The 12,737-nt window shown below is 39.3% G+C and overlaps 1 protein-coding gene across 1 annotated transcript in view; it reads right to left on the bottom strand.

Annotated features, from left to right (window-relative positions):
- Positions 1 to 12,737, bottom strand: part of LOC134532188 (ATP-binding cassette sub-family C member 4-like) — a 133,376-nt gene that overhangs the window by 109,774 nt on the left and 10,865 nt on the right. The window contains exons 3-6 of the mRNA XM_063368595.1: positions 12,122 to 12,232; positions 11,485 to 11,616; positions 9,672 to 9,876; positions 6,055 to 6,277 (exon numbers count right to left, since the gene is read on the bottom strand). Coding sequence (XP_063224665.1) covers positions 6,055 to 6,277; positions 9,672 to 9,876; positions 11,485 to 11,616; positions 12,122 to 12,232 — 671 coding nt within the window. The remainder of the gene's footprint in view (positions 1 to 6,054; positions 6,278 to 9,671; positions 9,877 to 11,484; positions 11,617 to 12,121; positions 12,233 to 12,737) is intronic.

The following is a 12,737-nucleotide window of genomic DNA, read 5'->3' as shown; positions in this document are numbered from 1 at the left end:
TCATTAGAAGTTATTTGCCAACAATACATTATGGTAAGTCTTCCCTCCCACGTTTATTTTATCAACTGATTTGACGTGATGTCTAATAAATCGATGAACGCCGGCTGCACGCATTAAAAATTGTCCCGTTACGATGTGTCCTGTTAAGCTCATTGTATGCCTGCGCCGCAGGAGTGTGTTCTTTAAGGAGAACTAGTCCTGTATAACATACGTAGTGTTTTTTTCATTTTTTTAACACTTCGTTCACTGAGATGTGTATGGTTATAAATGGTAAGTGTGAAACATTATAAAATGGAAAACAGACGATGTTGCCACGAAGCTGATACTTTGTATTACTCGCAGGAGTGTGTTCTTTAAGAAGCACTAGTCCTGTATAACGTACGCAGTGTTTTTGACATTTTTTTAACACTTCGTTCTCTGAGATGTGTATTGTTATAAATGGTAAGTTCGAAACATTATAAAATGAAAACCAGACGATGTTGCCACGAAGCTGATACTTTGAATTACTCGCAGGAGTGTGTTCTTTAAGGAGCACTAGTCCTGTATAACGTACGCAGTGTATTTGACGTTTTTTTAACACTTCGTTCTCTGAGATGTGTATGGTTATAAATGGTAAGTTCGAAACATTATAAAATGAAAACCAGACGATGTTGCCACGAATCTGATACTTTGTATTACTCGCAGGAGTGTGTTCTTTAAGGAGCACTATTCCTGTATAACGTACGTAATGTTTTTGACATTTTTTTTTACACTTCCTTCTCTGAGACGTGTGAGGTAATGAATCGTCATGTTCGAAACACTATAAAATGGAAACCAGATGATGTTGCCACGAAGCTGATACTTTGCATTACTCGCAGGAGTGTGTTCCTTAAGGAGCACTAGTCCTATATAACGTACGCAGTGTTTTTGACATTTTTTTAACACTTCGTTCTCTGAGATGTGTATTGTTATAAATGGTAAGTTCGAAACATTATAAAATGAAAACCAGACGATGTTGCCACGAAGCTGATACTTTGTATTACTCGCAGGAGTGTGTTCTTTAAGGAGCACTAGTCCTGTATAACGTACGTAGTGTTTTTGACATTTTTTCAACACTTCGAACAATGATTAGTGTATGGTTATAAATCGTCATGTTAGAAACACTATAAAATGGAAACCAGACGATGTTGCCACGAAGCTGATACTTTGAATTACTCGCAGGAGTGTGTTCTTTAAGGAGCACTAGTCCTGTATAACGTACGTAGTGTTTTTGACAATTTTTTTTACACTTCCTTCTCTGAGACGTGTGAGGTAATGAATCGTCATGTTTTAATCACTATAAAATGGAAACCAGACGATGTTGCCACGAAGCTGATACTTTGTATTACTCGCAGGAGTGTGTTCTTTAAGGAGCACTAGTCCTGTATAACGTACGCAGTGTTTTTGACATTTTTTTAACACTTCGTTCTCTCAGATGTGTATGGTTATAAATGGTAAGTTCGAAACATTATAAAATGAAAACCAGACGATGTTGCCACGAAGCTGATACTTTGAATTACACGCAGGAGTGTGTTCTTTAAGGAGCACTAGTCCTGTATAACGTACGTAGTGTTTTTGACATTTTTTTTTACACTTCCTTCTCTGAGACGTGTGAGGTAATGAATCGTCATGTTCTAATCACTATAAAATGGAAACCAGACGATGTTGCCACGAAGCTGATACTTTGTATTACTCGCAGGAGTGTGTTCTTTAAGGAGCACTAGTCCTGTATAACGTACGCAGTGTTTTTGACATTTTTTCAACACTTCGAACAATGAGTAGTGTATGGTTATAAAACGTCATGTTAGAAACACTATAAAATGGAAACCAGACGATGTTGCCATGAAGCTGATACTTTGAATTACTCGCAGGAGTGTGTTCTTTAAGGAGCACTAGTCCTGTATAACGTACGCAGTGTTTTTGACATATTTTAACACTTCGTTCTCTGAGATGTGTATGGTTATAAATGGTAAGTTCGAAACATTATAAAATAAAAACCAGACGATGTTGCCACGAAGCTGATACTTTGTTTTACTCGCAGGAGTGTGTTCTTTAAGGAGCACTAGTCCTGTATAACGTACGTAGTGTTTTTGACATTTTTTTAACACTTCGTTCTCTGAGATGTGTATGGTTATAAATGTTAAGTTCGAAACATTATAAAATGAAAACCAGACGATGTTGCCAGGAAGCTGATACTTTGAATTACTCGCAGGAGTGTGTTCTTTAAGGAGCACTAGTCCTGTATAACGTACGCAGTGTTTTTGACATTTTTTTAACCATTCGTTCTCTGAGATGTGTATGGTTATAAATGGTAAGTTCGAAACATTATAAAATGAAAACCAGACGATGTTGCCACGAATCTGATACTTTGTATTACTCGCAGGAGTGTGTTCTTTAAGGAGCACTATTCCTGTATAACGTACGCAGTGTTTTTGACATTTTTTTAACACTTCGTTCTCTGAGATGTGTATGGTTATAAATGGTAAGTTCGAAATATTATAAAATGAAAACCAGACGATGTTGCCACGAAGCTGATACTTTGAATTACTCGCAGGAGTGTGTTCTTTAAGGAGCACTAGTCCTGTATAACGTACGCAGTGTTTTTGACATTTTTTTAACACTTCGTTCTCTGAGATGTGTATGGTTATAAATGGTAAGTTCGAAACATTATAAAATGAAAACCAGACGATGTTGCCACGAATCTGATACTTTGTATTACTCGCAGGAGTGTGTTCTTTAAGGAGCACTATTCCTGTATAACGTACGTAGTGTTTTTGACATTTTTTTTTTTACACTTCCTTCTCTGAGACGTGTGAGGTAATGAATCGTCATGTTCGAAACACTATAAAATGGAAACCAGATGATGTTGCCACGAAGCTGATACTTTGCATTACTTGCAGGAGTGTGTTCCTTAAGGAGCACTAGTCCTGTATAACGTACGCAGTGTTTTTGACATTTTTTTTTACACTTCCTTCTCTGAGATGTGTGAGGTAATGAATCGTCATGTTCGAAACACTATAAAATGGAAACCAGATGATGTTGCCACGAAGCTGATACTTTGCATTACTCGCAGGAGTGTGTTCCTTAAGGAGCACTAGTCCTGTATAACGTACGCAGTGTTTTTGACATTTTTTTAACACTTCGTTCTCTGAGATGTGTATTGTTATACCTAAATGGTAAGTTCGAAACATTATAAAATGAAAACCAGACGATGTTGCCACGAAGCTGATACTTTGTATTACTCGCAGGAGTGTGTTCTTTAAGGAGCACTAGTCCTGTATAACGTACGTAGTGTTTTTGACATTTTTTCAACACTTCGAACAATGAGTAGTGTATGGTTATAAATCGTCATGTTAGAAACACTATAAAATGGAAACCAGACGATGTTGCCACGAAGCTGATACTTTGAATTACTCGCAGGAGTGTGTTCTTTAAGGAGCACTAGTCCTGTATAACGTACGTAGTGTTTTTGACAATTTTTTTTACACTTCCTTCTCTGAGACGTGTGAGGTAATGAATCGTCATGTTCTAATCACTATAAAATGGAAACCAGACGATGTTGCCACGAAGCTGATACTTTGTATTACTCGCAGGAGTGTGTTCTTTAAGGAGCACTAGTCCTGTATAACGTACGCAGTGTTTTTGACATTTTTTTAACACTTCGTTCTCTCAGATGTGTATGGTTATAAATGGTAAGTTCGAAACATTATAAAATGAAAACCAGACGATGTTGCCACGAAGCTGATACTTTGAATTACTCGCAGGAGTGTGTTCTTTAAGGAGCACTAGTCCTGTATAACGTACGTAGTGTTTTTGACATTTTTTCAACACTTCGAACAATGAGTAGTGTATGGTTATAAATGGTAAGTTCGAAACACTATAAAATGGAAACCTGACGATGTTGCCACGAATCTGATACTTTGAATTACTCACAGGAGTGTGTTCTTTAATGAGCACTAGTCCTGCATAACGTACGTTTTGTTTTTGAGAATTTTTTAACACTTCGAACAATGAGTAAAGTATGTTAATAAATTGTCAAGTTCTAATCACTATAAAATGGATACCAGATGATGTTGCCACGAAGCTGATACTTTGCATTACTCGCAGGAGTGTGTTCTTTAAGTAGCACTAGTCCTGCATAACGTACGTAGTTTTTGTTTAAATATTTATAGCACTACGAACTTTGAGATGTTGAGGTTATGAATGGTCAGGTTAGAAACACTTAATAATTTAAACCATATGATGTTGCTAAGAAGGCGCTACTTTGCTTTAATCGACGCATTGTGTTGTTAAAAAAGCACTAGTTTTTGTATTACATACATAGGTCTTAATAAAAAAAAATTTTTGCACTTCGAACTTTGGGATAAATTATTTTCACTTAGTCCCTTGTTGCATTAACTTTCTGCAGATTATTTTCGCCATGTACGATAATTACGGTACGATTTCCGATTCGAAGCTGGGCTTCGAAGCTAACTTATCCTCAGTGCCTATTTCATAAAACTACAAGTCTACAAGTTACAAGTAACTTTGCTAGTAACTTGTAAAAACTTTGATAATGTTGTTTCATAAAGCTACAAGTAAATACTTGTAGTTACAAGTGAAATGCTACAAGTTACAAGTTAATTTTACAAGTAAATAAATGTTTTTGTTTCATAAACAAACTTGTAGCTTGCAAATGTAACTTGTGAGAAATTGCTACTAGTGTCAATACATAGGTAGAATATTGTGTAAGTCCAATTATATTAGTTGTAAATCATTAATAAGTCTATGCTTGTGTATAGAATGATATTGTAACATCTTAGAATACAATGGATATTATTATATTTACCGATTCTGATGAAGATGATATAGATATTGAGGTTATGAGGCGACCACGCAATTTTAGAGAGAGAGTGAACATGGGACTTGGCACAGTATTTGAGTATAACGAAAGGTTCCGCATGAGTGCTGTTAAACTAGAGGAGCTAGTACAAAATATAGGTCATATATTGGATCACCCTACACGAAAAAATAAATCGTTATCTGCAAGGGAATAAATATTTGTATCTCCACATTTGTTGGGAAATGGCGGACAGTGCCATGCAGTTGGAGATATGCGTGGTATTTCCAAAGCAACAGTACACAGATGTATCAAAACATTTGTAAATACTGTCAATGAAATCATTTTTATCAGCATACACTTCACAACTATAACCTACAAATTCGTTACATAATAAAAACACGAACAATAAACAGCTGACTCGTAAACTTGTAGGTATGTGTTACAAGTGCACCAACTTCTACAAGTCAAGCAACTTTCTTTGTGAAACACTTCAGATTCACACTTGTAAGAAATTCCCTTGTAACTTGTAACTAGTAACTTGTAGACTTGTAGTTTTATGAAATAGGCCACAGGTGTTAAAATAATTTAATATTTTACCACCCAATTACCCCACCTACCCAAATACCCCCGCTTACCATAATGTGTAAGTTTTCATGTGATAATGTATAAGCTTGGATATGATAATGTGAAAGCCTGCATTTGATAATGTGGAAGCCTGAGCATGTGAATAGAGCGAGAAAGATCTGGGTTGAAACATGCAAATCAATGAGTGGTGGGTAAAGGAAGCCAAACACCAGATATATTTCATTTTTGCCCTTCGAAAACTTTCAAGTATCATAGGCAGAGAAGCTACTCCGGGCTTCCCACCAAACATCTGTACTTACATCTGCTTGAGTGACTGGACTGTTGTTGTTTTGATATAATCTGTGACAGTGTAGTATGAATTGTTATTATCTCTTTCTTAGGGAATAAGTTTTCCTACAAATGTCCGCTAATCCCTGATTTCATTACAGGATTACACACAGAGTGTTAAACCCGACTATACCTTAGAGACTATGGTGGACTCCGAGATACCTGCACCATCTCGGTGCTTGTGAACAGTCGTACCAAGCCATGGAGGACTGGCAGAGCCTGGACATGTGAGGTAATGCATAGGGTATCAGGTCCGATGTTACTCCAGACTTACTAGGGGAGCCTCCCAGAGGACCACCAACCTTGCAGCGGCAGGCTGAGGACCACGACGGCCACGCCGGCCATCGCAGCGAGTGAGCCCTCGCGGCACATCAGGTAGATGCACAGTCCTGCTGTGATGGGGCTCAGCCAGGCCCAGTGCAACACCATCACCAGGATGTCGAAGCGCGCTACATCCGCCGACAGCAGGTTGACGATGCGGCCCGTCGCAGTGTCCGTCAGCGCTGCTTGGCTCAGCCTCAACGCCTGCACGTTGCACCATGAGGTTACACAGACTATCAGGAACATGGATAGATAGAGAGATGAGGGGATTGGGAGTATAGTCCTAATAAAGGCAGTCATTTGTCCCACCATTTCAACAAAAAAATGCCTTCGGACAAGAAGAACTCGTATGGAGAATTCCTCGATACTAAAAAAAAAAAAAAACTTTCAGGGTAACTAGTCTGAGTTTGGAGCCTTCTGACAGGCCTGACGAGAGAAATCTGGATGTTAAGAAATACCTGTTCCTAGCTGGAAAACTTATTTATAAAAATCTTAATTGGTCTTCTTACAAATAACCAAAGAAAGAAAATGGGCTACTATGGTTTAGCCGTTACTTTATAGGCAAGATGTCAAAATGAATATCATGAGTATTATGGCAAAAAAAGACTAACAGAAAAGACCATGTATAAAGAGCCACTGAGACCACCACTAATTGTGGTGAGCTGGAAGTGCTGGCCAGTGTGGAGAACTCGCCCATTCATAACAACTGAGATATCGGCAGCTACCAACTTTATCCGGCCTAAAACTGTAAAACAATAAGGTTTAGTTGACAAAGTCATTTTGTACAGTTCAAGAATGAAGGATTTGCTTGATATGTATAAAGTGCAACCAGCGACCACGAACCAAACTTAAACCTCTATTCCTACAGCTCTTGTCATTACACCTGTGAGAAGTGTAGATACGTAAAAAATTCAAATGAGAGAAAAATAATTGTTTTCTTTTAAAAGGAAGAACAAGCAAGATAAATAACAAATAAGAACTTTCTGTAGAACGTTAAGTGATATTTATGTTTTAAGAGAAACACAAATTATCTGAAGAAGGATTACTCATAAAACCAGAAGATGTAGAAACTGTTAATAGCCTACAAAATTTGGTAAAGATAAAGGTAATGGGCTTAAGGTTTGAAAAACCTAAACAGAGAGTACCTATGACCATAATATATTATGTAAGTACCCAGAGACTGTGACAACGAAAAGTTCATGGAAAAAAATACATTAACTTTTTTTGAGGAAACAAATTATAGTGGATGATTTATGTAAGAATTTTTATGCTCGCTTGCGAAAAGGATAATGGGTTATCAAGGACAAAGATTATCCCATGGCTAAGTGTACACATATGTTGAGGAACACAATATTTGACGCCAACCGCCGGTGCTCCCTCTGGTCCGCAAAGGTCGTTATGCCACAACAACACTTGCCCCTGAGTGCATCGAACACGCCCGAGCGTGATGTCCGCCGAGTGTGTGAAAGTGCGCCGCGACGAACACCAAAGCGACGTCAGCGCCCGGCCGGGTGTGGCCATGCGCCTAACTAATTATATATAATTATTTGTCAAATTAAAACAACTAAATTAATAACAATTTAAAAGAGGATTCATGTAAGGGAAATTATGTCTAATTGTTTTATAAGCATATATTTTGTAACTTGTCTTTAAGTCCAAAACTGGCCGGGTCGGTTTTCCCGCGTTTCACGTGGTTAGGCGCGAGGCCGCAGGGCGGTCTCGCGCCCAGTTACCATCTGGAGCTCGAAGGGGTCGGGCGCTCCGCGAACGTCGGGTCATCAACTTTAGCATCTCTTCAACATTTCAGCAATAGTGTAAGTTTTGTAAATCTTTCAATCAGCTCGGCGCCGACCCCAAGGACACGGACCACGCACAGGTTCGGACTATTGTAGACGGGCTCTATGAGTACCCTAGAGGGAAAGAGATTCTTGCAATTGCTTTACTCACACTGAGCTTAGTCAGAATAATATTGTTTGACTTAATTATATGATATATATCTATTAACTTACTCACTTGTATCACTATAAAGGCCCGTCTACAATAGTTCGAACCTGTGTGTGGTCCGTGTCCTTATCCGAATGTGAGTGACGTCACATTGTCTCGCCGAAAACTGCCCTGTCCACAATTGCGATGTCCGATGTCTGAATGTATTGATTTCTAAAGTTGCTACCAGAGCGCAATAAATGTGCCAAACAAAATGTTTTTTTTTTTTTTAATTGTTTTGATGGTTTGTAGTTTGAGATTGAACTTTTGAAAGTTGTGGGAGTTCAATTTTATATATTTATTCAGTAAGGCAAAGTGGCAAACGTAAATGCTAAAAAATGAACTCATATCACAGCAATCGAACAGCACTAATTTAAATGTCGTCTTGCTCTTCTTGAATAACAATACCTTCCATTTCCTTCAATAACAAAAACAAACATCACGTTTTCAAACGGGAACCGGAAATTCAAATATCGTGAGTGTTCTGTTCTTTTTCTGTGTCCGAAGTACACAGGTTGGGACAAAAAGTTCAAATTGACGAATGTCTTCGGACTAGGTAGGTTCGGACCTTCGCCCACTTGACGCATGATGTCAGAGGGTCACGTGGACCAATCAGCGACGAGTGTCCTTCGGACACAGTTTAGGACATTGCTATTGTAGACGGGCCTTAACTGAAACTGGCTAATCTCCACCGATGGAAATCGGAATATCAAATCTTATATTAGTATTATCTTAAAAGGTTATGTAAATAAGCATTTATGTGTTAAGATATTGCTGATCGACTATGATGCAGGAATTTGTATTCATATGTTTGTAATGAAACCTGGCCAGATAGTTATTATAAATATAGATCTGACAAAGTTAATATTTAGATTTCATGGTACATTTGGCTGGACAGGTCAGTGATATATACAGTTTATGAAAGTTAATTGGCGCCCTATAATACGGAAGTAATTTATTACACTATACTCAAATTTTAATATTCAGAGTACATTTAAATATTGCATTAAACCGATCAAGTATATGTTAGAAGTAAGTGTTGGTTTCTATGGACTTAGGCTTTTCAACTTTGATACAAATCGTCAACAAAGTTGAAGGAGCGGAGTTCGATAGCAGAGCCACCGGATTTCATCTCCTGGTGACTATACCTCGATGGCATTGCTGCCGCGGGGAAAATAGCTGCATCCCAGATACTGATACTGAAGATCAAGAAACCCACGTAGCTATCCCAGTGGAGTAGCTTGGCTACACAAACTGCAGTTTTAACTGCAGATAAAGGAAGCAGCGCTACTCTGAATTTCGCCCAATGAGCCCACTGCTGTCTGTGCCCAGCACAGCAAAGGAGACACAGACTGTCACCAGGAAGAAGACTGATGTGGTCGGACTGCATATGACTTGACCCAGCCAGTCAGAGAGACGCAACCACATAGGCCATAGAAGAGGGTGCTTTGGCACTTTTTCGTTTTCTGGAGCCGTAAAGCGGCCAGGATACCAACCGGAGACATTGTCACTGCCCTTCAAGGCACTGGGCATGCCCCGGTGCAGAGTTGGCACATCACCAGCCAGGAAAAGCACTCACAGCTGTCCAAGCACACTTACACGACAGCACTCGTACCTTCCTGTAGACGAGCGAACAGCAAGCCGCACGCAGGCGAACTGCCACGCCGGACACCATGAGTGTGTACTGGCTGTTGAGAAAGGCGCTGGTCAGAAACACCAGCAGCAGGGCCACTGAGTACACGGCCGCCTCTTCCACAGCTACGTCACTGCCGGGCTTGAAGTAGAGTAGCAGTCGCCCCAGCAGCAGCGGCTGTAGCAGCCTGTGACACAGGCGAGATCACTGCACTGTACTGCTCTGCTCCGAGAGGGTTCGAGATGACACTACTGCCACTTCACAGTGACAATAATATATTCTCCTGTTGTCTACAGATCCCGAACAGTGAGTGAACAAGTACAGTAAGTGCAAGGCTATACAGTAGGAATTGTTCTTCTAATGATTCTTGCAATTGAGAAGATTTATTTGACATATATCTTGGACAAGCGCAATTGCTGGGTTCGTTGTTGATGTTGTCATTGTGTCGTCTAGTCTATCTACTAAGTTTCATTACTGGGTTCATCTGTGTTGTTCAGAGCTGTGTTTTTGTATTTACAGTTCTTATGGCCACTGTCTCTTTATCAGCATATTGTGTTCATAGGTGCTATCATTTATCTGAGTAAATTATTTCCACAAAATTCTCTGTGTTGTTTAAGCAGTAACATTAGATTTCAGCTAATATTGACTTGGTTTTTATGTGTTTATGCATCATTAATTTTTTTAGATCAACCATAAGAGGTTTTCTATGGCAATCAGCATAAACCAGTAAGATATTTGTCAAATAAATATATAATGTTAAATCAGTTTTCAACATGGTGATCAGAAAAGGACAATCTTACAAAAACTTATACCTAATAATAAATAATTGAATGTGATTCCTGTAGCCAGCTCTTCCTATAAGACAGCTCTTCCTGTAAGACAGAATTGTGTCTTTTTAAAAAGATTGATCGACTTTTTATGGAACCACCTTCAAAATGTTTTGCTTCCCTACAATGAAAAAGGGCTTGCAAAATTCACCCAACAGATAGATGTTAATAAGAAAGTCAAATTTAGAAGAATGGTCATATGGACAAAGTAATGTCATAAAACTAAACAAATCAAAATGGCAAGGCCAACATGGCTCAAGTTAGGACATCCCAAGCAGGAAAAGATATGAAGTTTTACTAGGGAGTGAAGCACACCGTGCAGGACAGGGAGTCTATCAGTAGGGCGATGTCCATGTCGAAGGTCCACAAGATGGTGGCATGTAGGCTCTGGTATAGCAGTGGATGGTAGAAAGGACGAGAAAGGAGTGCATATATTTGAGCATGCAGTGTAGAATGACAGATAGCGCTCCCAGCAGGGTGTTTTCCTGGTGAAAGTCCCGAAGATGACAGCATGCAGACTGTGGTGTAGCAGTGGATAGTAGGAGGTATAAGAGGGGAGTGTAAATACTTGAGCAGACTCTGGTAGTGCAAAATTTCAGAGAGAACTCCCAGCAGATCAATGATCATGGTGAAAGTCCCTAATATGGTGGTATGCAGACTGTGGTATAGAAGATTATGGTAGGAGGTAGGAGAAGGGAGTGAACTACTTGAGCACTCAGTGCAAAACGACAGAGAGTGCTGCCAGCAGAGCGATGTCCCTGGTGAAAGTCCCCAAGATGATGGTGTGCAGACTCTGGTATAGGGTGAATTGTAGGAAGTAGAAGAAGGGAGTGTACATGTTTGAGTACACAGAATAATAAAGAGCACTCCCAGCAGGCCAAATCCCTGGCGAAGTTCCCGAAGATGGCAGTTTTCAGACTGCTGTATAAAGGTCGATTGAAGGAAGTATGAGAGGGGAATGTACCTACTTGAGCACACAGTGCAGAATGACAGAGAGCGCTCCCAGCTGGGCGATGTCTTTGGCGAAGGTCCTCAAGATGGCGGTGTGCAGACTGGGCCGGTTCTTGCCTTCTGCTAATGCCACCTGGCGCTCCCACTCCCTGAGATAAGGACCCCAGTCAGCACTCTCAACAGACACTTCAAATAGTTAAACATTTTTGTGCTTTTATGTACGAATGTCACACTTTCCATTCTGTTTCAATTTTTTACATCATCTTCAATTAGACATTAATAAAGGAATCTGAAATGACAGTTCCCTTATTTAGTTACTTTTTTGCAATGAGTATACGCTAATTTGACTTATTTTAAACAGTTTTTTTTTAATTTCTTGCAAGTGTTAAAAATTATGATCACTTGTGCGACATTTAACCATTTTAAAATAATGTTTAGTAAATGTCTGGTCAGTTAATTTATGAGCTAACAACAAACGCCAAAACACTAAAAATTATTGTTCACGAAAACTTCTCAATTAATAGTTATGTTAACAGTAGAACTGAGCCAGTGAGTCACAAGAGCATGCAGATGTGCTCAGCAAAAGCACGAAGGTGGATCTTGTAGTCATCCACGCCCGCACTACAGAAGAGCCAGAGCCAGGGCTCGACTTACCCCTGCAATCGGTCCCCCAGCAGCGAGGCGCGGTCCCCACGACGAGGGTTGTACAGGTCGTCCACGGTCCACTCAGCGGACCTTGTCTGCCGCACCATGTCCCGAGTCCACCTGTACAATTCCCCACTCGTGCCTGCTGTCACAACCATCTCTGGCATCTTCCTGATCTTTGTTTACTTTGGCAGTCTGACATTCCACAATGGAAAGATTTTTTTCTTTTCATTTGGGCTCATTTTTGCATTGACCAATGATCTTCCATGGACAAATATTCAACTATTCAATTATTACATTTATAATTAATTTTTTTAATTAAATTTTGGAATTTTTCTCGAATTTCTAGCTAAATAAAAACCAATTTCCTAGATGGAAGTCATAATGTCATCAGAGTTTTATTGGAGGCTGACAGATGAATTTATGCTACTTTAGGATTTTTGACCATATTTTATTTAATAGTGTTTTTATACCTAAATAAACTTTTTGGATTGAAAAAGGATCGAACCAAGGATATGAAATGATCGAATCAATCAGTAAATTGATGAGCGAATTTTTTTTTAATGAATTTTGGAATTTTTCCCAAATTTCTAGCTAAATAATTACAGATTTTAGAAATGGTGGC

The sequence above is a fragment of the Bacillus rossius genome, chromosome 5, assembly GCF_032445375.1.
Source record: "Bacillus rossius redtenbacheri isolate Brsri chromosome 5, Brsri_v3, whole genome shotgun sequence".
NCBI classification, from domain to species: Eukaryota; Metazoa; Arthropoda; class Insecta; order Phasmatodea; family Bacillidae; genus Bacillus; species Bacillus rossius.
This window is presented reverse-complemented; position numbering and strand designations above follow the sequence as displayed.